The 24,227-nt window shown below is 40.7% G+C and overlaps 1 protein-coding gene across 3 annotated transcripts in view; it reads left to right on the top strand.

The window, feature by feature from the left end:
• HSPA12A (heat shock protein family A (Hsp70) member 12A) overlaps positions 1-24,227 on the top strand; it is a 51,020-nt gene that overhangs the window by 21,654 nt on the left and 5,139 nt on the right. For all 3 annotated transcript variants that reach the window (XM_030276515.4, XM_072931295.1, XM_072931296.1), the window contains 6 exons: positions 1,676-1,792; positions 16,631-16,802; positions 19,845-19,931; positions 20,463-20,567; positions 21,063-21,321; positions 22,956-23,059. In XM_030276515.4, coding sequence (XP_030132375.2) covers positions 1,676-1,792; positions 16,631-16,802; positions 19,845-19,931; positions 20,463-20,567; positions 21,063-21,321; positions 22,956-23,059 — 844 coding nt within the window. The remainder of the gene's footprint in view (positions 1-1,675; positions 1,793-16,630; positions 16,803-19,844; positions 19,932-20,462; positions 20,568-21,062; positions 21,322-22,955; positions 23,060-24,227) is intronic.

The raw sequence follows: 24,227 nt of genomic DNA, 5'->3' as shown, positions 1-24,227 counted from the left end.
TTTCCCCTTGCACAGGTCAAGCTTGATTCACTAATAACATCCCTGTGATGCAGAGTTCTGAATAGCTTTTTACTGGCTTAGGTATCTTCTACGCTATTTTTAATGGGGAAAATAAAAAAGGTACATTTGACAAGAAAATTTAAAAGCTTATTATTTTCCATTTCTGATTTGAAATGCTGCACTGCTCATTTCTTGCAGTTTTTGGATCACAAGATTGTATTTCTTGCTCTCCAATGGAAAATGTGTTCCCAGTAAGCAGGTTTTGAGATTTTAAATCTCGTGTAAATAGTCAATTGTGAGTTAAGTAAACATTGGCTTCCAATGTGCCACTATAATGTCAGTGTGAGCAGAGCAATTCCTGAGTCAAATCAGAGTATTCATCCAAGCAAGTGTTGTTTAAAAGAGCCTTGTGGTTAAAAGCTAACCTACTTTTTGCATGGGTTTAATTTATTTTCTCTGAGATCCCAGTCTATTCCTTATGGCTGCAGAGAAAAAATCCTGCCACTACAGCTCAAATGCCTCATCTTGTCAGAGACATTTTTAACTGTACTTTTTTGGGATTGGTTGTGGAGTCACAGACTTGGACCTGTGTGTAAACTGGGGACATTCTTAGCAAATATGAATCTTGGATAAAATCCCATATATTTGCTGTGCTGCCTGCTCAGGGCTACATCCTTTTCCTGATGTTAATAACTAAATCCCTGGCATTTGTGAGTGAATCCTGGAGCTAATTAGACATGCCATGTAAGTGAGCTGTTACTTTGCACTGTACTGTGTCTGTCTGTGATGCCCTGTGCAGTATAAAGGTGCTACTTTTCCAGCATGGATTTTTGAACTGCAGCATAGCTAAACAAACACAACACCTTGGCTCAGCATATGCAGAAACTTTTTTTTTTTTTACATTATAAAGGTCTGTTGTCCACCTTTCTGAACCTTTCTCTGTTTGGATGGAGATTTAGATAGGACATATGGTAATGACATTTTACTTGGAACCTTGCCCAAAACATGTCAGTATATCACCTAATTTTCAAATGCAGTACAGACTTTCCTCTTTTTTAAGGAGGGGCGGGGGGGGGGGAAGGACAATAAAAGTACTAAACTAGCCTTGAATGTTTGCTTAAACCAAAAATTTGAAGGACCAATCAGTCATTTTTTTAAAGGGGTTAACTGTAACTTCCCCTTGTTAACTGCATTATAAAAGTTTGATTTAAAGGTAAGTGGTGTATAAAGAAGTCATTGAAAATCCAGATTGTAAAACATAAATGTTCACCAGTGATACTCCAGATATTTTTCTGTGTATTAATCAAGATGTAAGTGTGAATTCTTCAAGCTAACAGCAAATCCTACACCATGCCTAAGGATGTACATAAACATGCTGTAATAGTCTATAAATTGCTGCTTTTACAAAGGCCAACTTTTTCTACTTTATTTTGAGCAGTAAACTTTTCTATAGGCCTCCTTGAAAAAGCTTCAACCTTAATCCCACCTTTTGGCACAGTAAAGCATTCTTGGCAGGTTGGAAGTAATTCTGATTTGTAGCATGGATGTAACAGGAAAAAAAATTAAAAAGAGGGTTACTGTTATCAGAGCCAGCAGAAAAGAATGTTGTCCTGTAGACACCCATCATTTTACATTCACCTCTATTTTCCATTTTATTTTTTTTTCCTTTTTTTAGGAGCTCAGTGACCAAGGAGGCTCAGACTTTGAAAACACTGAAGTGAGATGGGTCATTACAGTGCCTGCTATTTGGAAGCAGCCTGCAAAGCAGTTTATGAGACAAGCTGCCTACAAGGTAATATTACAGGCTGAATGTAGAAATGTCCCTTTAAAGCCCTAGTTTATAAGCTAAATGATAAAATTTATTTGGGGCAATTTATTATAAACTGTATAAATACAATCTAGAAATGCTGAAAGAAGAATTAACTCTACCAAGAAGTAGCTGTAGGTTGTATGTCTTCACCTCTTAAATACCTTTTTCTTACTATTTACTTTTATATATTGGTGTCCCTCACTGCAGACTCTGATATTTTAGTCATCTTGGACAATGTATTCCTGCTGAATTCACTGCACATGGAACAGATGCAGTTTTGAGACCCATGGTGAAGTTGAGTTTAAAATACTGGACATAGTTTTGTTTTGTTACTTTCTTTAGGTCATCACGGACTTTTAAAGTTAAAAAAAAAAAGGAAAAAGGAGGGGAGGAAAGAGCCTCCTTGGTGGGACTTTTTTTTCCAGTTCCCATTTTCCCACAGTAGGAATGAAAGGACTGTGAACCAGATAGTCTGGATATAAAATTAAATTAAAATGTTATTTTCACCAGTAAGAGTTTTATCTGCATTTAATTCTTTCCCCCCAACCACCCCTCAGATATTTGCACTTTACATATGCATGTCCTTTATTTCAAATTCAGTTTGTGTCTCTAATACATGAGATGTACACGTTCTTCTTTTCATCAGGATATTCACTTTTAGTTTGGGTGTTTTTTTAAGTTTTTGGTCAGAGACTTGCGTAACTCATTGGCAGCAGCTATGCAATGCACAGTTTGTAAAATATCTTCTAGCTCATGAGTAATTTGCAGAGTGCTCCTGGGAAGCACCCAGATTTTTCTCTGTTTCTGACTATCTCTAATGTTGAGCAACGTTTTTCTTAACAGTCTGTATTGTGGGATTGCTAATGCTAGTGCCAGAAGCAAAACACTCTTAAAGTTCTGATGGAAGGACACGGTTGTAGGTAAATCTGAAACACTAGAGACCCATTCATTATCTCTGTATATTGTTGTCTGCCTGCTGTCTGTGTGCATGTGTGCTCGTGAAGTGGGAGCTGTGTAAGGAGCAGGGCAGGGTGCAGGTAGATCTCCTGGCATTTCTCATTTGTGGCGCAATGGAATGTTGTTAATTAGTGTCTGTGTCTGTGGTTGTGTCTGTGGTTGTGTACTTCTATGGGCAAGCTTGACAAACAGTAAGGGCTGACAAGGCTTTTTAAAAACTTGGGGTGTGCGATCCGCTGCAGGAAACTCGAGTTTAGGGAAATAATTTATGTTAACTTGATACATGGCTGGTTTTTTTCCAAGCAGCGGGGATGAAGAAACAAATGCAGAAACCAGAATTCTGAGTTGCCATTCAGTCTTTCAGATTCCTGTTGCTGCATCCAAATGTTCCTCGTGGATGGATCAGAAGTTGCAGCTCTTGTTAGCTATTGGAAGATGGAAGCATCTTGAAAATGAGGGGCATCATGTAGAGAAAAAAGTGTGAAAAGGCAGTGGTAGAAACCTTGTAACAGAAGACACTGAAGTACAACCACCAGTCTGAGCTGAGAGTTAACGTGCAGAAAATATTAATGAGCTGTGGAAATCTGCTGAGCAATCTGTGTCAGATGAGGTAGCTCCAGGAGAGCTGAAGTACTGAAACAGCTTCAGCCACTGGTTCACAGGGTAAAGCCCAGCCTTTCTGCAATGGTTAAGTAGCTGTCTAGGCAAAGCTAATAGAATTAATAAAATAAGTGTTGGAAATCTGCTTCTGTGCTCAACATCCATCAGCTTTTGACCAACCTACGATCTCAGTGCACCTCTGATGTCCCCTCATCTCTGCTTTGCCTTAAATAAAACATTGCTAACCTGGAACTCCTCATCTGCCCAAGGGCTCCTGCATTGTCCCATCCAGCTGCTGTGCTCCTTCTTCACTGAATGAGTAATCTGCTTGTTCCCTTCAGCTCACAGCTCTTCCTCTCTTTCCATCCAGCCTATCAAAATCCTGCCAACTCTGTCTGCATGACAGCTTTTTCTGTCTTTGCACACTGCTGAGCTGTCATCCAAGCTGTCAGTGATTTTGCATCTTGGTTATTGCAACATCATTTCCTTGGCTTCAGCAGCTGTGGTCTGGCCTTGTTTGTACCTCTTCAGAATACTGCCACTAAAGAGTTTTGTAGCCTTCCATTTAACAGGGAATCAGCCCACATTTGACTCCATCTGTGTCATCTCAGACATAAGCTGCATGAACATCTGTATTGCTTACTTCTTCTCCTCTTCTGAAACTCTTTTTAAAATGCTGGATTTTTCATGCCTACAAAACTTTGACTGTGATTAACCTACACATGAGAAAATTACTCCTCATTGCTTCTTGCTGTTACTCTGCCTGCCCTATCTGTATTAATCTCTTGTGCTTTTTGTATCCTTAATAATTTTTATAGCTGAGTTACTACCTCTTTGAAGCAGGTATTTGTTTATTCTCTCTGGGGCCTTCTGAGGGACTCAGTCTGGCAGGTTGTGGAGAGTTGCATGTCTTCACAAATTATTTTGCTGAGCCAAAGTTACTTTATTTCTGAATGGCAGTTCACAGATGCTTTTTCTGTGCCTCATGTTTAATTCCCATCTGTCCAGAGATGGCTCTAAGGCTCTGGGACACTTGTTGAGGTCTGGCCAGAACTGGAGAGAGCAGAGTGTCAACTCTATAGGACTCACTTAGTTTTCAGTTTCCTTTTCTAAACCATGTCTGCTGGGATTAATGTGCATTGCACACTAATTCACTACATCCTTAGGAATGCTTTTAGGGTTTATAGTCATATTTGCCATTCTCCCCACTAGTAAAATATAAGACATCATAAATAGCATCAGCTTTTCTTGTTTCTGTGTCCCAGTTCTGCTTTGCATTCTTTGGGCACAGGAAGTGCAGAGCAGAATCTGCAGGCTGGAATTCCTTGAACATCTATAGGAGTAAAATCTTAAGGAAGAGTTTGGAGTGTGGCAGGAATATGTGAATGCAGAAGCTGTAAGATGAGAAAGTAAAACATGGCATAACAAATGCATTCAGGGCAGGGCAAAAGAAAGGGAAGGCTGGTGCATTTTCACAAGCTTGCCCAAAATATTCTCTGGGCTTTCAAACATCAGTCAGTTGCTCAAATCTGAGATACTGAGGGTTCTTCCCTTTTTAATATGAACTCTTGAGTTTTGAAATTGAGTTCTAGAGCTCCGAAGTAGATTTATTTTTCAATTGCAAATAGCAAATAAAATTGTTTGTATGGTAAGCTCACATAAACAAAAAAGAGAGGCAGTCTAGGTTAAAGCATGTAAGCCTGAAATTCCAGAGACTTTAACCAGCTCCTGTGCTGAGCATTTATTATTGTTTTCACATCAATTTTGTCATGGAATGTGCACAATGAGAATTATTTAACACATTGTGTCCTGGGGTTAATGACATTACATTGATCAATACTGCTTTACTCTGGAGGAACCTTGAGAGAAAAATAAACTAACTTGACAAAAGAATAATGTGACAGCACAAGAAATTCCTTGCTAATAAAAATGTGACATGAAGTATATTTGATTTTTAAAAGGTGGCTTGGGAGGCTCAACCAGATTGAAATTTGTGAAATTACTCTTATTCATAAGTCTGTTCTGTACATAAAATACATGCAACTAAAATTTATTTGTGTAGGGACAGTGTGTCAGGCTTCTGCTATAAACTGCCTAAGAAGGTGTGAACAGCCCTGGGAAGCTGGTAGTTTTTCTGAAACAGTACTTGATGAGGCAGAAGTGTGTTAATATCAGCCATCCTGATCATTTGTAGCTTCTGGGGGGTCTGTTGAGTCTCTGATTTCACTTTTGTGATATTAAGATCTTTTAAATCGTGAGGATTAAATTGTTTATTGAGTGATGTTGGGGAGGATTCTGCATCTTATAGCTGTGCTTAATTAGGAAAAGGTAACTAATTGAGGGGTGAAATTCCAGAGTGGGAAATGTGTACTAATTGATCTCTGCTCACACATTTGAGTTCCTCAGCCAGGTTCACATGAAGGCAGAGACATCTGCTAATCCAGTTCTGTACATTTCTGTTTGTCCACTTTTGTAGCACAAATTGGAGCATTTGGAGTTTTTTCTTTTGCTAAACAAATAAAACAAGAGGTTTTCATAGCATTCTGTATAAGAGTCAATCTATGCCTGTGTGTTACAAAATTTTCATTTCTCAGTTCTTAGAAATTGATGTTTCCAGTTCTTAGAAATTGACTGAAAGCAACAGAAATAGCCAAAAAATAGAATCTTCATTCTGCTTGGTGGAAAGGCTGTGCTAGGTGGCATTTACCAGCCCAGAAAGAAAACGATGGTTTGAAAGGCTGTAAACTACAATCATTAGGGAGTGATAGAAACACACAAATGTAACTCAGTGTGGACAGGGTCTAAAACTAATGGGTTTTGATTGTAATAAATTCATAGAAAAGGTCAACAGATTGTTCTGAAAGACATCTTAGATGCCAGTATTCAGTTACAAAGAATAGAAATATGAGCTGAAATTGGAACTGTAGTGAAAAATATTAAGGGGAAATGAGAAAGCTCGAAGTACGGAACAAGATGCATCTTACAGAAAATAGCAAGCAGGTGTTTTTTTCAGTGCAGATCCTTCTCAGTGAGGGCCACTTGTGTCTTTTAGTAAAATCAGCCTGAGCTATAAGGACCCACAATAAGGATGTTTCTAAATAAAGGGAAGGAGAGAGCTTGAGACATTAGGAAGAGACTTGAATAGGAAGGGTCAGGCTTTGCTGTTGTGCTAACTGGTGCATGCCCTGGGTACAAAAAGCATTTCTAGAGTTTTATAACATTAAAAATTGAAAAGCTTATGAGAATTTAATGGCTTAATTTTTCTAATGCACGCTACTCATCAAACTTGCAAGTAGTGTTCTCCTGCACCTTGGGGGATATAATGTAATGCAGCAAAAAATTCTTGGTAATGCCACTTGGAGCTAAGCTTTCAGTTACTGCCCAAATGTGATCTGTGACAAGAGTCCCTTGGGAAGGAGCTGCACATCACCCTGGAGAAATATGGACCAAATGCCACTGTGGTCCCATTTATCTTCAACTTGTCAAAAAGCATGACTTCTACTTGTTATCATTCAGCAATATGTAACTCAGCTATAGTAAGGCTAATTCGGATTTATTTGTGGTCCCAATACCTGAGAAACTTTCTGAGGGCACAAGAAAACAAGCAATGTGTGCAGAGAAAAATGTTGGTGATTTCAGTCTCTTGTGGTTATTCCTTACCTAAAACATTATCCAAGATTCCTCTCTGTGGAAAATTGTGTCTGGAACCAAAATGTGATACACTGGATCTAATTTACTAAGTAAGGGCTGCTGCAATTACTGGTATTCTTTCATATCTCACAAATACAAGAAATCCTTTTCTCTCTCGTAAGGCAGAAATATTCTGCCTCACCTGTGTGTAGCAAGAAATTATATTTCTTATGAGCAGTTAATAAAAGCTTTTTATCAGATAGGCACAGGTAAACTCCAGAACCTTCTCCATGAATTGTAAATAAAAGTGCTGCTTCATGATTAGTAGCCAGTGGTCATAATTTCAGATATTTCCTGCCTTATGTTCCATCTTTCTTTCTAAAAGAAAAAAATGGCTTTACAAATTGAAAAGGGGAAATTGTAATATAAAATCCAAAAGACCAAATAAGTATAAATTTTATTAATAGAATCAAACAGTCTCTGCACTTCCAAAGAAGTCCAAGCTCAGTTTGTAAATAAAAGATAACAAAAGTAATGTATAAAATACAAAGTATAGAAATGCTCAGGTAAAGCAATTTGTATTCTTAGCTAGGTGATAGCAACACAAGAAAAATAAATTGAGGCAGTCTGGCTGTGCTTAGCAAAGGCATTTATCTCAATCAGACAGCCAGGCTGTCTGTAACAAACTGGTTCATCTAATCAGTGGCCACACAAATGCAGCAGTTCTGGCTGTAGCCAGTGCAGCTCCACACATTCATTATTTTAAGTGTTCTGAAAATAAAAGTCACACTTCATTATGGTTCCAGGTGCCCCATTTGTTTTCTTGCTTTTCACAGTGAGATAATGCCATAGTTTCTTGGCAGCCATTAAGAGGGAGAAATGTTCCATGTTATTTCTTACCACAGGAATAGCTTTACTGACAGGTTAGCAAACAGAAGTGAAATATCAAATGGATTCTGCTTTGGCCCAAAGTGACTTGCCAAGGAACATGATCAGGTATGTGCATGCACAGACAGCCAGGGTGATTATTCAGAGCCTGAGCACCCCTCATTCCAACAAACTTCAGCAACAGCTCCACTGAAAACCTTAGTATTGATTTGGGTACTCAGACATTGATGCTTTTTCATTAGTCGGTAGTTTCACAAAATTTGTTCCTAGTGATTTACAAAATGTTATATGGGAAGCTTGCAGCAGAGCTGAATGCAAAACCTGGGTTTCAAGTCCATGTCTGCTATTTGTATCCTCATGTTTTAAGCATAAAGGCCATTTTTACCTCTAAAACCAATTAATTAATTAGGAACTGAATTTCCTTCTCTGACAAGACTCTGGGCTGAGGCAGATAATGTTTTTTTGCATACAGATTGTGTTAGTGTTGTAAACTCGACCTGTGCACCCCTGATGCATTGAACTAATTGATTTCCATATGTTGCATCACTTTTTAATGTGGCTCATGGCTGATGTTTAGGATTACAGGACTGCTTGAGGCCGTTGTGCTCTATATATATTTTTAGCTTTAAAAAAAAAAAAAATGCTGTGACAAATGTTTCCTTTTGATCCCAAGACACTTGAACAAAAGTTCTAATTACAATCCATATAGAAACCTGAATATCTGCAGCAGTGAGTCTGGTACTGCTGTCAGCCTGTCAGACATGATGGGCTCCCTCTCACTGATACACACAAGGATTTGACACGAGAGTCACAAAGACAAGGAGAGAAAAAGCATCTAGGTGCTTAGCCTTTGGGAAGGATTCCTTCCTGCAGTTCTGGCCTTTCTCAGTGTAGGATACCTGCAGCATTTTAGTCATGGAAGCATTATTTGGGAGTGTTGGTTGGAGATCATCTAGCCTGACCTTCCACTTGAAGGTTCTGGCCTACACTGGGTCAGCAGTGGCTTTGTTGAATCACGTTTTAAAGCTCTCCAAGATGCTGCACCACCATCTTAGTAAAAAAAGGGGTTTTAGTACCCAGTTTAGACCCCACAAGCTGCAGTGTGTGGCTTTTGTCCTTTCTTGTATCTCCTGGCAAGACAGAGAAAAATTGTGTCTGCCTTGGACCTGCCCAGAGAGCTGCAGGCAGCTGTTCAATTGCTCCTTGGCCTACAAGGGTCTCTTCCACCATAAAGCTAATTTTAACTGTAAGTAAAATGGTAATCTAAACCTCTTAGTCCTTCAGCACACATGGTCATGCACAGCTATAAAGGGGAAGTGGTGTATCTATTAATTAGAATTAATTTCTCTGTTGTCTAGTGATGGTGACCAAACCAGCTGTACAGGTGCCAGTGTGAGGTACCCTATTACCATCTCTCCTACTGGCTGCAGATGGGAGGATTTCACCCAAAAAAGCCCTTCACAGCTTGTGAGTTCCCTGTTTGAAGTAATAGCAGCAGTGGGTTCAGCCCAGGTGAAAGCTGTGGGAAGTTTGTGAATTTTCTGTGGGTTAAGTTCCTTTATACAGGCTTCTGGTATGGGCAAGCCCTGGGAGTTCAGAAAGCACTGCCAAGCCTACACACTGGTATTTTAAAAGCAGGGAAATAGCGTGTAAATGTGTAGTGACAGTATCTATTTACTCATGGCAGAAGGGAAAATGTCTGGGGCCCCAAAAAAGCCCTTTAGGATAAACCCAAAATCCTAAGGAAGGTTTAAAGGCTGATTTTTACTTTGGATTTCATCCTTTTATGCCTTTCATATTATTTCATCACTTATGTTTGTGTGAAGTGAGTAAATGAAAACTATTACAGGGGTCTCTTAGCTTCCAATTTGTGCCCTTCCATTAGAGGCTTTTTCAACTTCCATAGTTTGTATTCCCCTTGTCTGCAAAATGAAGTTACTACTATTTCACTTAAAAAAAAAAAAAATTTAGCCTGAGATGTCCTTTATGCTTTCTCAAGCAGTTTTCTCAGAGAGGGATGAGTATCTTTGTCCTGTCCCTGAGCTGTACAGATGAGGAAGCTGACACTGAAAGAATTCTGCAGCTGTGATAATTATCCACAATGTTCTCACTTGTGAAATGCAAAGTATTGGTGACACCTGATCAGACTGGGACAAGGACAGCCTGTGCCACAAGCCTGATTTTAGTTCAGCCAGCAGTAATTGTGTGAAAATGTATGCATTTATGTATATCTGCTAGCTATGTGCATGTATGTGTAGTGAATGTTAAGAGAAAGCAAAATGCTCTCATTTCTGTGAAGCAAAAAGGGCCTCTCATATTGTAGATGTCAGATCTTTGCAGGATCAGCTGCCACCCAATCATTGTGTTGATTGGATTTTTAAAAAAAGTCAATATTCAGTTTTCATCTGGGCTCTTCTATCCAGAGTACATAATTTTGAAAGGAGGGAAGCACCCAGCAGCTCTTCCTCCTTCCTTTGGCAAACCCAGCCTCTTGCTGTGACCAAGAGGAGTCTTGGAAAATCCTTTTTGTTTTGTGGCTTTTGATCAATTTTAAGAATCTGTCTTTGAAGAGATAAGAGGGCAGAGCTTACTGGGCTGTCTGACCTCAGTCTATCCTACTTACCCACAATATTTCCTGTACTGCAGCACTCCTCATCACTCTGAAGTCTAAGGGCAAAGCCTCAGGGTATGTGATGGTGCAGTGAGTTTCAAACATTTTTTTTAACCTTCTCTAGGCTGAGGATCCAGCAAAAGTGCCTGCACTGTTTTTTCCTGTAGCTTTGTGGTACCCACTCCCTGCCAACCCTGCTTCCCCTCCAGTGCCTCTTTGGGATAATGCTGGGAGTCTTTTCCCATGTTGCTCATCTTCTTTCCTGGCACACTCTGCCTCCGTAATTAGATCTCAGTCGTTTATTTGTGACATCCCAGTCTGATGCCATAGGACTGGAGAAAGTGCAAGCTAGTGAAAAAGGAGGAGGATTAGAGGAGCTCACTAAGTGGATGGTGTTACCATGAAGCCCTTAACACAATGAACTGATTAGTTTAAACATTGGAAGTTTCACAAGGCACTTAATTTCCAGCCACTGTTTTGTCTTGCCTTGATTCAGCCTCACAATACTTTCTTCATGCAGCCTGCGCAGTGCTTAACTTGCATTCCTGACTTTCCTGTTGTTACTAATTATAATAAGTATCTTGGAAAATAGGAAAATGTTGGTGTTAATTTTTAGCTTGTCTTGTTTTGGCTGACTGATGTTGTCCTGCAGAGCTTCGTTTCCTAATGAACCCCATCATCTTTACAGGGCTGTTTCATGGGATCCAACTTCTAAATTTTATCTCTGGTGCTTACTGATGGGGCTTTAGTGGTAAAACGGGTTTTAAAGGTTTTTCCTACCCACCAGAAGAATGGATCATTGCACTTGTCTGATCTGCAGCCTCGCAGATCAGTGAGTAAAGCAGTGAGTAAAGCAGTGCAGTTGGTGAGGTGACAGGGAGAGGAGAGGGGGGACCCAAGGCTGTGGAAGTGATGGATGAATCCGTTCCTGCAGCTTCTGCATGTGCTCCCCAGGCACAAATGCAACCTTGCTGGCTGGGGAACAGCAGCATTTGGCTGTGACACTGAACTGGAGTTCCTGGGGTTGTTGAGGAGGGAATTCCTGTACCACCTTAGGAAAGTGTTTTAGTCTCTGTGCCTTGTTTTTCCAACTGTGTCATGAGGGTGGCTCTTTTGCATGTGTTTATCTGTTTATTTTATTTATGGTACATTTTTGTATCTGAAATGCTTTCTTAATTGTGAATGCAGTGCCTACAGCCCTGCAGCAGTAATGAATCAGGTTATAGATGACTACAAAATAAAGCAGAAAAAAAAGTAGAATTCATCCAATTGTTCTTTTAATGAGATTTGTAACTCAAAAGAACAGGTGCACTCCACATAAGGCAAGTTCCTTGTGTTACAAATCAGTGGTCAGGCTATTTTATTTCCCCCTTTAAAAATATACCTGATGTATCTTTCTGAAAAACCAAAAAAAAGAAAAACTTTACCTGTTTCTTTCAATAATTTGCAAGGATAGGAATAGGAAACAGGTATCTTGTAAATCATGCTGTGTTTCCTAACACTGTACTTCTTTTGAGGTCACTGTGGTGTAATAAATAAAGAACACACTGGTGTTCTATCTGGCTGTGGAGAACTGCAGGTAAATGCTGATGCTTCTAATTGCAGCAGCATTCAGAGATGGGACATTTTCACTAAGCCTACCTTAAAAAGACTGACCACATGGAATATTCTATTATAATACTGTCTTTAATGTCATATACATTACAATATTAAAAAGAAATAAAAGGGCATTGATTTTTTTTTTCCTGTGTGTTGCAGCAGGTGAGGCTGGGTTTTACAGCAGCATCTTTTAATCTGTAGTAATGGTGATTCTGCATGTGGAGTGAGTGAAAACAGTTCTCTGAAGTGCTCAGAGTGCTGCAATGAGCAGTCCAGACCTCAATATTTACCAGTGGTGAACTACTCTTAACAGCTGGCAGCTGGTGCTGTTCAGGGAATCAGGAATGTGCTGTGGTCAGCTGTGGCTCTCTCCTGGTGACACCTCTCTGCCTATAAAAACAGAGCTGGTGGCCAGGGTGAGAATTCACCTGCATCTGGATGGTGAAGTTGTTTATGCTCCAGTACATGAGACTTTGAAATACTTTGAAGTTTGCTGTCCATGATGCATCTTGGCAAATGAACAGAAATGCATTGGCACCAGCACACAGACCTGTGCTACTGGGGGGAGTGAGGTCTGGGAGTTCTCTTGTCAGAAAGTGAAATCCTACTCCTCAGGCATATAAGCAAAGTTGAATTTTAGAGCAGTTCTTTTCATAATGTTCTTTGCTTCTTCCAGGTGTATAAATGCAGCAGTATCTTCCAAATTAATTGAAGAAATTTCTTGTGCTCAAATAATTTTTGTAATCCCATGATGAGTTTTCCGCTTTTGTGTTCCTGGGGAAACTTTTCTCTGCTGCCTTCATGTCTCATGAGTGATGACTGCTAGTGAGTGCTAGGGAGCAAGAAAATCTCCTTAGCAGGCTGGAGTCAAGACGCTGCTCTGTTCTGAACTCTGCTATAGGCTGCCCTGGGCAAAAGAAAATTGGTGTGTCTGTCCCGCTGCCAGAAGGATCTCTAGCATATTGAGTATTGAGACATTGTTTAGATCTGCCCTGCTCAGGCCTGTTAACTTGTGAATCCCTGGTCTTTATTACAGTAGTGCTTGGGCAGCAGTGGGGCAAGAACATGGAGTGAGGCAGACAGGAAGCAGAAAGTGTAAAATACAGCAAATCCCCAAATGCCTGCAATTAATAATTTTAACAAATGCATCACTGTTTCTTCATGTTGGCTGCCTGCTGTTTCCACTCCTCTTTCTCTGCATGCTCAATATTTTTCTCCCATCTGTCCCTTGGCCGTAATGATGGGACAGATGCACTGCCTAAGTCTTCCTCTTGGAGCTTGGATTAAAACAACCTCATTGCTCCATTCCTCCCCAGCAGTATTTATGTGCTCATGTTTCTTTATCATCTCCCCTTCCCCCATTTCCTCTGTGCTGTGTATAGATGTATAGATATATGTAATGTGCTCTCTTTCATGGTCTAAGTGGAAATATTATGTACACGAGGTATGAAATATTGATTGCTACATATACCTATATATATTTTTATATTAAAATGTGTGTATGTATATATGGACATATATATGTGTGTCTACATATAAAAATATGTTTTGGATGCCATGTACCTTTCACTGTAAAAGATTCTCTGTATGGTCTTTTTATGATGTGAAATAACACATTCTTCATTGTAACTGGCCCTTCAAACTGTAAGAAAGGCTTTTAAACTAAAAACTTCAGCATTTTCTTCACGAGGTTGTGTTAGGATCAGCTGTGCTTTGAACTGTTAAAAACTGTCACTTCTGTTGCATGTTTTCCTCAGGAGATAATTTGGGTATGTTAAAACCATAGCTAGAGAGAAAAAGGAGCAAGAACAGCATCTGCTGTGCATGGAGGGTCTGAGAACACAGATCCCAGTCCATCCGCTGCAGGTCACTGCCTTCCTCTCCTGACTGCAGTGTGAAAAATTCATGGTACAGGCTGATGCTGGAGGAGGGGAGGAAGCAAATGTTATTGTTAATGGTTTACTGTTTGCTTTTAGCAGGACCAGCCTTGGGAGTTTGTACTAAAATTCCCTCTAGAATGGATGATTTAGCAATTAATACAATAATAATAATATTCTCCCCACCACCACCTCCAGTTAGGAAATACCAGTGCATTCCATTTCTGTGGAACTCACTTCTTGTCACCTCTGCAAATGCTTTATGTTGTAGCCTTTGGATTTTAATATCCTTGGCAACAAACTATTTTTTCCCTAAAATACAGTTTTGTCTTTAGTGCTTAGGTTAGCGTGTGGCTGAGAATTGTCTGTGCTGCTGACACATGCCCAGTACAAGGAGCAGACTGAGCACTCTTGAGTTCATCCTCATTGCTAGATAGTGAAAAAAACCCACTTGCTGCTCAGATTCAGAGCTCTCACACAACATGATAATGGATTTAATACAAGTGAAAACTGAAGCAGGGTAGTCAGGAGCTACTTGTTCTCCAAGCCCTTATTGGACAGGGCAGGAAGTGCTGCCCTGAGAACTGCAGCAAGATCCAGATCAGGCTTTTAGCAAAGCTCTCCAAAGGCAAAGACAGTTTGTGTGCAGACACCGGACATTTGTGGAATTCTCTAAGCAGATCAGACAAATCTGTTTGTCAGGGACCTGAGTATTGATTCACATCTGGAATCTTGCTCTTCCCAGTGCAACAACCCAAAACTTCCTGTGTGGAAAAGCCCAGCTGGAGCTCAGTGATGCTGAAGTGAGCTGGCATGAGACCAGCCCTGCCTGTGCCCACTGCATCCAGATGGGTCACAGGAGGGACTGGGTTTATCCTCAGGCACATCCTCATCCCCAGTACAGCTCCAGGGCTGCATCTGCCAACACGCTCACATACAAATGATGTGATGGCAGGAGAGTCTGTGCTTAATTGATGCTCTTTTTATACATTTTAGTGTTTCTCTGGCTGTTGTAAATCTATTTTCCAAAGTTTGAAAGTTTGGTTGCAAATATTCTTTTCAATATAGTATTTTTTTCGATATGTGTTGCCACAGAGCTGGCAAGGTTTGAAATTCTGTAGTATTTATTTTCACAATTTTTTCCTTCCCACACAGTTCTGCTAATTTCGGATCATGCTGTTTAGTCCAGTGGATGTAACTGAAGCAGAAAGGTTTTCCCAATGGCAGTAAAGGCTGTAAAATGACCATAATCCCAGTCATGGTGTGCTTGTAAAATAATGAGCAACCATGATTTAAGAGTTTAACTCTTAGAACTTAGAATTTGTTTGTTTGGTTGGTTTTTTTGTTTATTTTTTTTTGTTACCAACAGTAACAAAAAGTGAGGAAGATGCTTTCTTCAAGAATCTGTTTATGTTACTCATTAGGGTGGAGAGGGTAAAATGAGTCAGTAAATATGAAGGACAGTTTGTGTCTCAAGTCTTACACTTGTACAGCTTTTTAAACCAACTTTACGTTGAGTTTCTGGCTGCAGATGTCAATGAGGCAGCAATTCCCACAGCACACAATGTAGCTGTATGAAAGAAGTCAAATTGCAGTCCAGGTCTGCAGAGTTTCCTTTCCAGTCCTTCTTTTGGGGATGCTCTAGAGACACCACAGTCCGTGTGTGTATGAGTTGAAGGCTGGAAGACTGACTGTGGAAGCAGAAAAGTGTTGATTTTGTTTTATTTGTTTGCTAGCAAGCTTTAGTGCTCAGCACTTAACTGAAAAGTAATAGCAAACAAACCAAAAGGTGGCAGAAATGGTTGAAAGATATCTGTTTTCTAGGCAGAAGTGCCAGGGAAGAGAAATTAAAGCAGAGTTCTGTGAACTGTTCTTTGAATATTTTTCTTTAAGCCCAATTCTGAGACTGATGTAGTTACATAAGAACTTGTGGCTTTTTGAAAATATCTGTGTCTGAAGGCTGAAAATCCAGTAAGAAAACAGAAAGAATGGCTGATTTTATAATGTAGTATTATTTTTAGGCTTGTTCTCATTACAGTTTAGGGAACCTGCCCTGTTGTATTTTGTCTCCTTGAATATACTGAGCATTTTTAAGATGATAAAAAAGCAAATGTACTTTAAAGCAATAGATTTTGAAATAGAAAATGTTGGTTGTAAGATAAAAGATGCATTACTGGTGAAGTGCATTGTATATTCCTGTAGAGTTAAAGAGTGCAGGAACCTCATTTTGGCAAGGACTGTGAATATCTGGGGCATAGAGACATACTTAAAATATTGTGGCAAGGAGAGGCAAAAGGAGGCTGAAAGGAGGCTGGGGCCCCTGTTAGCTGGCAGATTCACAGGTTTATTAGAATCGAGTTCAGGTTTTAGGCCAATTATTACAAGTTTCAATCCGATTTTCTTCGTTTCTCCACCTGTCATGTACACAAGTGCTCGGTTAGACACGTTGGCATGGTAAGTGCATGCAATCCTCCCTGTTACAGCCTGTGGACTTGTGCTGTGCAGTGTGGGCAGGACAATTGCCAGATGCAGACCTTTCCCCCTGGCAGCAGCTCCTGGCTGGGGTGAGCCAGCAGAGCCCAGGGGCTGGGGACAGCCTTGTGCTGAGAGGGGCTGCAGGGTTCCCACCCCACTTCTCTGATCCCTTCTCTCTCACAGGCAGGAATGGCATCTCCCGAAAACCCCGAGCAGCTGATCATTGCCCTGGAACCCGAGGCTGCCTCCATCTACTGCCGAAAGCTGCGCCTGCACCAGATGATAGACCTGAGTAGTAAGGCTCCTGTCAATGGCTACAGCCCGAGTGACACTATTGGAACTGGATTTACACAGGGTACTTCTGTTCATTCCCTTCGCAGATTCTCGTGCCTGGGTTTGCTTTGTCCCTGAGGGATAGTTTCTCACTGTTTCTTCTCATCCTGGTTCTCTTGAAATGTTTCAGGCTGGCATCATTTTGCTTTTAAAAACTGTTTTGCTGCTTACTATATTGAGACTTGTTTATATGTTGACCCAGCAGACATCACAGAATGATTTGGGTTGGAAAGAAACTCAAAAATCATCTAGTTCCAGCCCTCTGCCGTGGGCAGGGACACCTTCCACTGTCCCAGGTTGCTCCAAGCCCTGTCAACCTTGGACACTTCCAGGGATGGAGCAGCCACAGTTTCTCTGGGCTCCCTGTGCCAGGCCCTCACCACCCTCACAGGGAACAAGTTCTTCCTAATACACACTTGAATTTTAGCATGCAGGTAGCTTCTTTGTCTTGTCTTTATTTGGATGTTGTGGGGGTCTTTTAGTATTTTCACAACAGTATTTTTCTGCCTCAATTTAAGTTAGTACTTCATGTTGGATCGTTTTTTTTTATTTAATTTGTTGGAAGCAATTACATGTTTGATTATCTGCATTATTAAAGCAGTGCTAAATAACTGGATCTGCAATGAAACAATTAGTCTGAGGTGTTCCCAAGTATTGGCAGATGCTTTTTGCTTTCATCTTTGTGAAATATCATTAATGACTTCCATTATGCTACATTCCAACACTCAGTGGAGCACATGGCATTGGAATGTAGCAATGAATTTATCTGCATGTTGAAGAGCAACTGGATAATGCCCTTCTGATTTATTGAGCTGGGATCTGTTGCTACTGTCACTGAGATTGGAGCACTGTGAGTCACTTGACAGAAGATCCTTCCTCACCAGAGGTTTTTGAGCTTGGCAGCCTACTGAAACTGGAGGGAAATAGAGGAAACAAAAAAGGAAAATGGCCTGCAGCAGTAAGATTTGATAGCTGCTTAATGTGCATATTTCTCTATTTCTCTGTGAATTGGAACAGTTGTCCTGATACTGATGGTAGTGTGACAATCTATCCTAGAAGAAGATTTTCAGAAGATTCTGTATTTTATCATATTTGCTAGGTCAAAACAGTAGAGGCAAGTGGGAGGTTAAGCTAGTAGAGCTCTCCCTGCATTTACCAGAGGATATCTTTTTCAGTTAGGCAGAGTGACTACATCGTTCTCTCAAATCCATGGCTCTCCCAGCCAGCACTTGTCAGATGTGTTCAGTGTTTGGAGGCCCACGCAGAGTACAGGACACAATCTGTTTTCAGGATTCTGTCCCTTCAGGGCCCCTTGGCTTCTCTCCCCCTCATTTGTGCCCTGAACTATTCCTGTTCCTTGTGATTTTACATGAACTCACTTTCAGACAACACAGGGATTTGCTTCTGGGAAAATAATAAAGGAGTTTATCTGGTTAAGGTTTTGAAGCTGGGCAGAATCTGGCAGATCATGGATTTCTGCTAATGAGCTTTTTCTTGGGTGGAGGCACCACTCTTATTCTTGACTTTGTATGGTAAAAAGCTATTGGGGATGAGAAAGGTTTAATGTCAAAATTAATGAAAACAAAGTTTGGAGTGAATTAATTTGGGGTTGGAATTAAAATTTCATAAAGGCATGGCAAGCACCCAAGACAAGCTGAGAACAGATTCAGGAGAAAAACCCTTTAAATATAAACAGAGAGAAGCACTCCAAGGACCATATTATTGCTGTGAAGTCAAAACAGAAATTTTAGTGTTCATAGTAGCAAGGGTAAGCTTGCTTCAGTTGTAGTTAAAGACTGGTTCTTGTGTTCTCTCCTAGCCCACAGGAGGGAATGAAAGGATTGCCATTGATTTCTGTGAGCTTGACAGGTCCTCACTTGGACCTAGTGCTTGTTCTGCCACGGAATGCTTCATCTGAGCTCTCCCTGTGCTGCCCAGTCAGGGCACTGAGGCTGGGGCAGCTTCTCTGCATTGTGGAACCTTGTTGGAGAGGGTGCAGGAGCAAGTGGAGATGATGCTCTGTTTTTCTGATGACAGGCACTATAGAAATAGGAAGCAAAGTGCATTCTGTGATTTACATGCTGGTATTTTCAGAAAAAAAATTCTACCCATGACAGGCTGCCTCTCTTGTAGTGTTTTATGAAGTGCCTTTGAAGGTGAGTGATGATAACACAAGGAATGTAGGGTTTTTTTATCGTTCAGTTATAGAGGTTGATTTGGAAGCATAAATAGCAGAGGTTCTCACTATTCTGCTTTCTCTTGACAGACTGTTCTGCATCTTTTAAATGTCTAACTAGCAGTTAAGTCTAGTAAGTTAATGGGTTGTTAAATAGTCTTTCAAGATTACATTTAATTTTTAATTGGTGTATATTTTAAATATTGTGAGGGTCAACCCTGGTGATCAGTGTCCTTAAGATAATTCTAATTCTTACTTGTGTTTAAGATTAATTCTGAATAATCTGAGTAGCAGTGCTTGTGGCTGCTTGTTTTGGGGTGGACTGACATCCTGAGAGGCTGGGGAGGCGTATTTGCCTGAGCACTCCAAATGAGCAGTGGCTTTTGGAAATGTGGGAATGTTCTCCCATCCCGGGAGGTGTCTGGGGGGTGTCTGGGCGTGGGCTGGGGCTGCCATCTGCTGGTGGCGGCTGCTGTGAGCACAGCTGGCTGCCAGCCCCCCACCCTGCTGCCAGCACACGCTTTGCAAGCCAGAGTGCCTTGAAAAACTGCAAGTCAGACCTGTTCGTAGCTTTCTGATTATCAGATTGTACTATATATGATTAGTTTGCATTATTTGTATTATGTAATTAGCATAGATTAAAGGACAAATAAATATACATAACAATATCAAGGAAGATCATGCTGGCTGTAAGCCATTCTTCCTTCTTTCCAGGAGTGATATTCTAACGTTCCTGGTCCCAGTGCAGTAATTTTTGTACATTTGTTGAGAAGTGATACATACAGATCTGTCAGCCTGCTTGCACTTGTTCCCTGCAGTTTTTGATTTTATTTATTCATGTTTTTTTATACTCAGTAACTTTTTTTTTTCTTTTCTGTCAATCACTAGGGAAGGAACACGTGCGCCGGAACCGGCAGAGTCGGACCTTCATGGTGGAAAATGTCATAGGAGAGATCTGGTCTGAGCTGGAGGAAGGTACTGTCCTTTCTTGAACAAACTTTGGTTTTGGATTGCAGGCAAATATCGGGTTTCCCACAAAGGTGCTGTGCACTGCATTGTTCTCATAGTGGTTATAAAGGGGAAAAGGAGAAAACCCACAAGTTCACGTGCTGCTCTTAGTTACAAGTGCTGAATTGCAGTTCTGTATGCTCTAGCATAAGATTTATTAATGAGGTGGTGGAAAACTATGCAACTAGAATATATTCCTCAGAACAGGCTTTGTAAATATGGTATAATATTTGGTAGCCCACTAGGATGTACATCAGCAGCATGAGCAGTCTCACTTTTCAGCTGTGTTACATTAATAGCTTTTGACATCTGGCTTTGAGATTTGTTATCAATCATTGTGTTGTAATTACTAGCAAAGATCAAGTCTTCAGCAGGGCCATGCTGGCTGTCTGTAGGCCCTTATCTCCCTTATCTGGTGCCCTCAGGAGCTCTCACTGCAGTGAGCTGGTGTGCTCACAGTGGTGTAAATGGCCCTGACCTGTCCCCTTGGCATTCCAGGTGATCGGTACATCGTGGTTGACAGCGGAGGAGGCACGGTGGATATGACTGTCCATCAGATCAGGCTCCCTGAAGGACATCTGAAGGAGCTCTACAAAGCAACAGGTATTCACAGAATTCACAGAATGACTAGGTTGGAAGTGATCTTAAGATCATCAAGTCCAACCCGTGCCCTAACACCTCATGTAGTGTCACTTCCACTGCTTGCTTTGTGTAATTAGATGGTGTATTATGTATTTATGTAATGTTTTGGCTTGTCAGGGAAGGAAGCATGTGCCTTTATTGCATTTTACTGACAGTTCTTCTTGAAATGAGACCAGCACACAAAATTAATATAACCCAGCTGCTGGTTGGTTGGCTGAATCATTCATTTACAGTGATAGTTTTAGAATGGTTGCGATGATACAGGAATAACAGTGTGGCAAAAGTAAGATCTTGATTAGACCAACTGTTACATTTAGCAAAGATCCTCTTTTTGTGAACCTTCTCCTATGACAGTCCTGAGAGTGTTGTTCTGATGTGTATGTGGTCAACTCAGAATGTCACAGGAATATTAAAGAATATCCAGAATATTAAAGCTGTGTTTTGTCTGTGCTACAGGTGGGCCATATGGTTCTCTAGGTGTGGACTACGAGTTCGAGAAGCTCCTGTGTAAAATATTTGGGGAAGATTTCATTGAGCAGTTTAAGATCAAGCGCCCGGCGGCCTGGGTGGATCTGATGATCGCCTTTGAGTCCCGCAAGCGGGCGGCAGCTCCCGACAGGACCAACCCCCTGAACATCACCCTGCCCTTCTCCTTCATTGACTACTACAAGAAATTCCGAGGTCACAGTGTAGAACATGCCTTGAGGAAAAGCAAGTGAGTAGACAACCACATGGATGCAGAATTAACTCCTGGTAGCAAAGACAAATAATTAAAATATACTAATTATATTAGGACTGAAAGGCAATAGTGTAAAAGCGTAGGAGCATAAAAGGTAATAGCATAAAAGGATGAGAAAATGGGGCTGCATCTGCTGCAGTTTCCAGAATGAAAAGTTCTGCTCCATCTCTTGCAAAAACATTTCTGTACAAGATTTGCACTTTTCAGGTATTGCTTTCCATGACTTCTGTTAGGCCATCACTACATCACTTTCTTTGACTGTATACTGAGAGTGTCTTGCATGTTAATTAGGAATGTCAGATCAAACACAGAATTTGTTGCCTAGAACCTTAATTTTTAGCGGCTGCATCCTAGAAAAAAGTCCAAGATTGTGAGATTTGTGGCTTGAAGGAGGTTATTAACAGTATCAGATCACTAGAGAAAACATACACTACTGCATAAAGCTGTGTAAGGGGAAGCATTCAGCTTTTGAAGTGATGGAAGGCTTTTGCTTCTTACAGTATTTAACAAGTTTGATAATTTGCTTGATAGGCAGGGAGACATAATCCCCTCCAGAGATCTTAATTCATGATTTTCAGTATCAAGAAATCACCCTAAATGACAAGATAATGGGCTGCTGTAGAAAAGGAAGTGAGCAGAAAGTAGAAATGGGCATTTTGCATCTCTTGAAGTTATATATCACAGAAAGCCTGGAGTTTAATGAGAATAAACAAGAGAACCTGTGAATCTGAGGCAGAAGGCTTGGGACCTGAGAGGGGAAGATCTGATATTTAGTACCTGTACCTTAATTTTTTAAACTAGCCAGTGTTGAATGTAGTATGCAGGCTGGAACTCCTGCATCTCTTTCAGAAATTATTGGTAAATGTACTGGAAGCTTAAGTGACTTGGAATCCAGCTAAAAGTTGCTTTCTAAATGAGATTGAGGTTCTGAAGTCATTAAAAGTTTCTGGAAATCCTCCTCCTCATGAGGCCATCTCCTTTTTATTAGTAGTCTTAATGGTGAATCTTAGAGGAAATGCTAAATGCTCCCTTCAAATGCAATGAAATAAATTGGATAACAGGATAGAAAGAGTGTAAACGTTAACATATAATGTGCATGAATGTAAGGGAGATTACTGAGCTGTACAGATGTGTATCAGTGGTAGAATAGCATAATGCCTGTGCTCACTTAATAAATGTTATGCCTCATTAAAAATTCCATTCTCTCCTCTGCCTCCTGAGGCTTCCCAACTTGCTTGTTTTCCTTGTGTGTTTCCAGTGGCTTTGGCCTGCCACTGCTATAATCTAAATGTTGCCCTTCTGGGGATGAATCAGTGCTGTTTCAGATGAGCGAGCACTGCACTGACTGCCAGCTGTTTCAGAGAGCAGTTGAGCATTGCTAATGCTGCAGAAGGCAATCAGGCAAAGAAAACAACAATTAGACAAGCCAAAATAATAATTCTCCCTTCAAATTTTACATAACTGCGGTTGGTATGGGGCTTGGGTGAGGTGTGGCACTTTGTGCCAAGAAAAATGCAGGAGATTCTGTAAACTCATTAATTTATTTAATGCTGGTTGTTTCACAGCTCAGCTGCAATGCTTTAATGTTCTTTCTGACTGTTCCTTTGCAGCGTGGACTTTGTGAAGTGGTCTTCCCAGGGAATGCTGAGGATGAGCCCAGATGCAATGAATGCTCTTTTCAAACCCACAATTGACCAGATCGTGCAGCACCTGAGTACGTATCTATGTGTGGTTCCACTTCCTGGCTGAGCTGAAACTGGAGCTTTGCTCACCCATTTCAACCCAGTAACAACCCTCTTTGTCTGCACCAGTTGTGGACAAGGAATTCAGGCCTGAAACGTGCAGCTCTCTACCAATCAGCTGGGAAAATAATAAAACTAAGGGATTTATCCTGAGCACATTCTCCTGCCTAGCTCTAGGGCTAGCTACTGAGTGTGATTCAGTTCTGTCACTGCCTCAGTTTCAACTACTCTATGTTTCCAGGGCTGCAAGCATTCAGAGGGCTGACATGCACTGGGAAACCCAAATCCTGCCTTTCTTTTTCCTGGTTCAGGCAACAACCAAATTATACCAGAGTTGTAACTTGTTTCTGACTATTCCAGCTATTCAGACCTCCAGTTTGTTCCTCCTGAGTGGAAGGTTGCATTTGTTAATGACCATCCAAATCACTGAGATCTCTAAAGCACAAATAGTAAATGATGCATCATGGTAAAAGTACTTCCAGGCATGGCTTAAGCAGCAATGAATTTATTTGTCCAGTAATGGAAAGTGACAAGTGCTTATTGGGAAAGTTACTATTTAAGGTCTTCCTAGCAGAAGATGAAATTAGTATCAGGTGTATAATGTTCATGGTGAGAAAATTGTTTCTTTCTACACATTACAAAGCACTATTTGGAATAAATATCCAGCTTTATTTATCCTATTTGAGGGATTATTATCTAAATTTCAGAACTTAATAAGACAACAAGTATAGAGCAGCTTATATGTGAGCAGGGAGGGAGACACCTAAGACTGCAACAGCTGTGACAGGTAACTCACTTGTTTAAACTAAAAGTGAGCCTACAACTGCACTGCATGGTTTTCTGGAAAGTAAGAGATGTGGCGTCAAGCTAAGAAGGAAAATCTGTAAAAATGTAAAGAGGGGCTATTTTGCAGGTGATATTTATTGTGGTTAAGATGCTGGAGTCAGAAATAAGTGAATTTGAAACTGAGTGATCTGGAACGCAATAAAGGGTTGGTTGTAAATGCCACTTCATAAATGTGAAGGTGAGTGAATTCATAGTGAATAGTGAAATGTACTAGAGATAACAGAAGTGGGACTGGTGCATGCTGAGGGTGGCAGTGTGGGCACGGATGTGGCAGTTTCAGATCACGTGCATGGA

Source organism: Taeniopygia guttata, chromosome 6, assembly GCF_048771995.1.
Source record: "Taeniopygia guttata chromosome 6, bTaeGut7.mat, whole genome shotgun sequence".
Classification (NCBI taxonomy): Eukaryota; Metazoa; Chordata; class Aves; order Passeriformes; family Estrildidae; genus Taeniopygia; species Taeniopygia guttata.
Note: the sequence above shows the minus strand (reverse complement) of the source record. Positions and strands in the feature narration are given on the sequence as shown.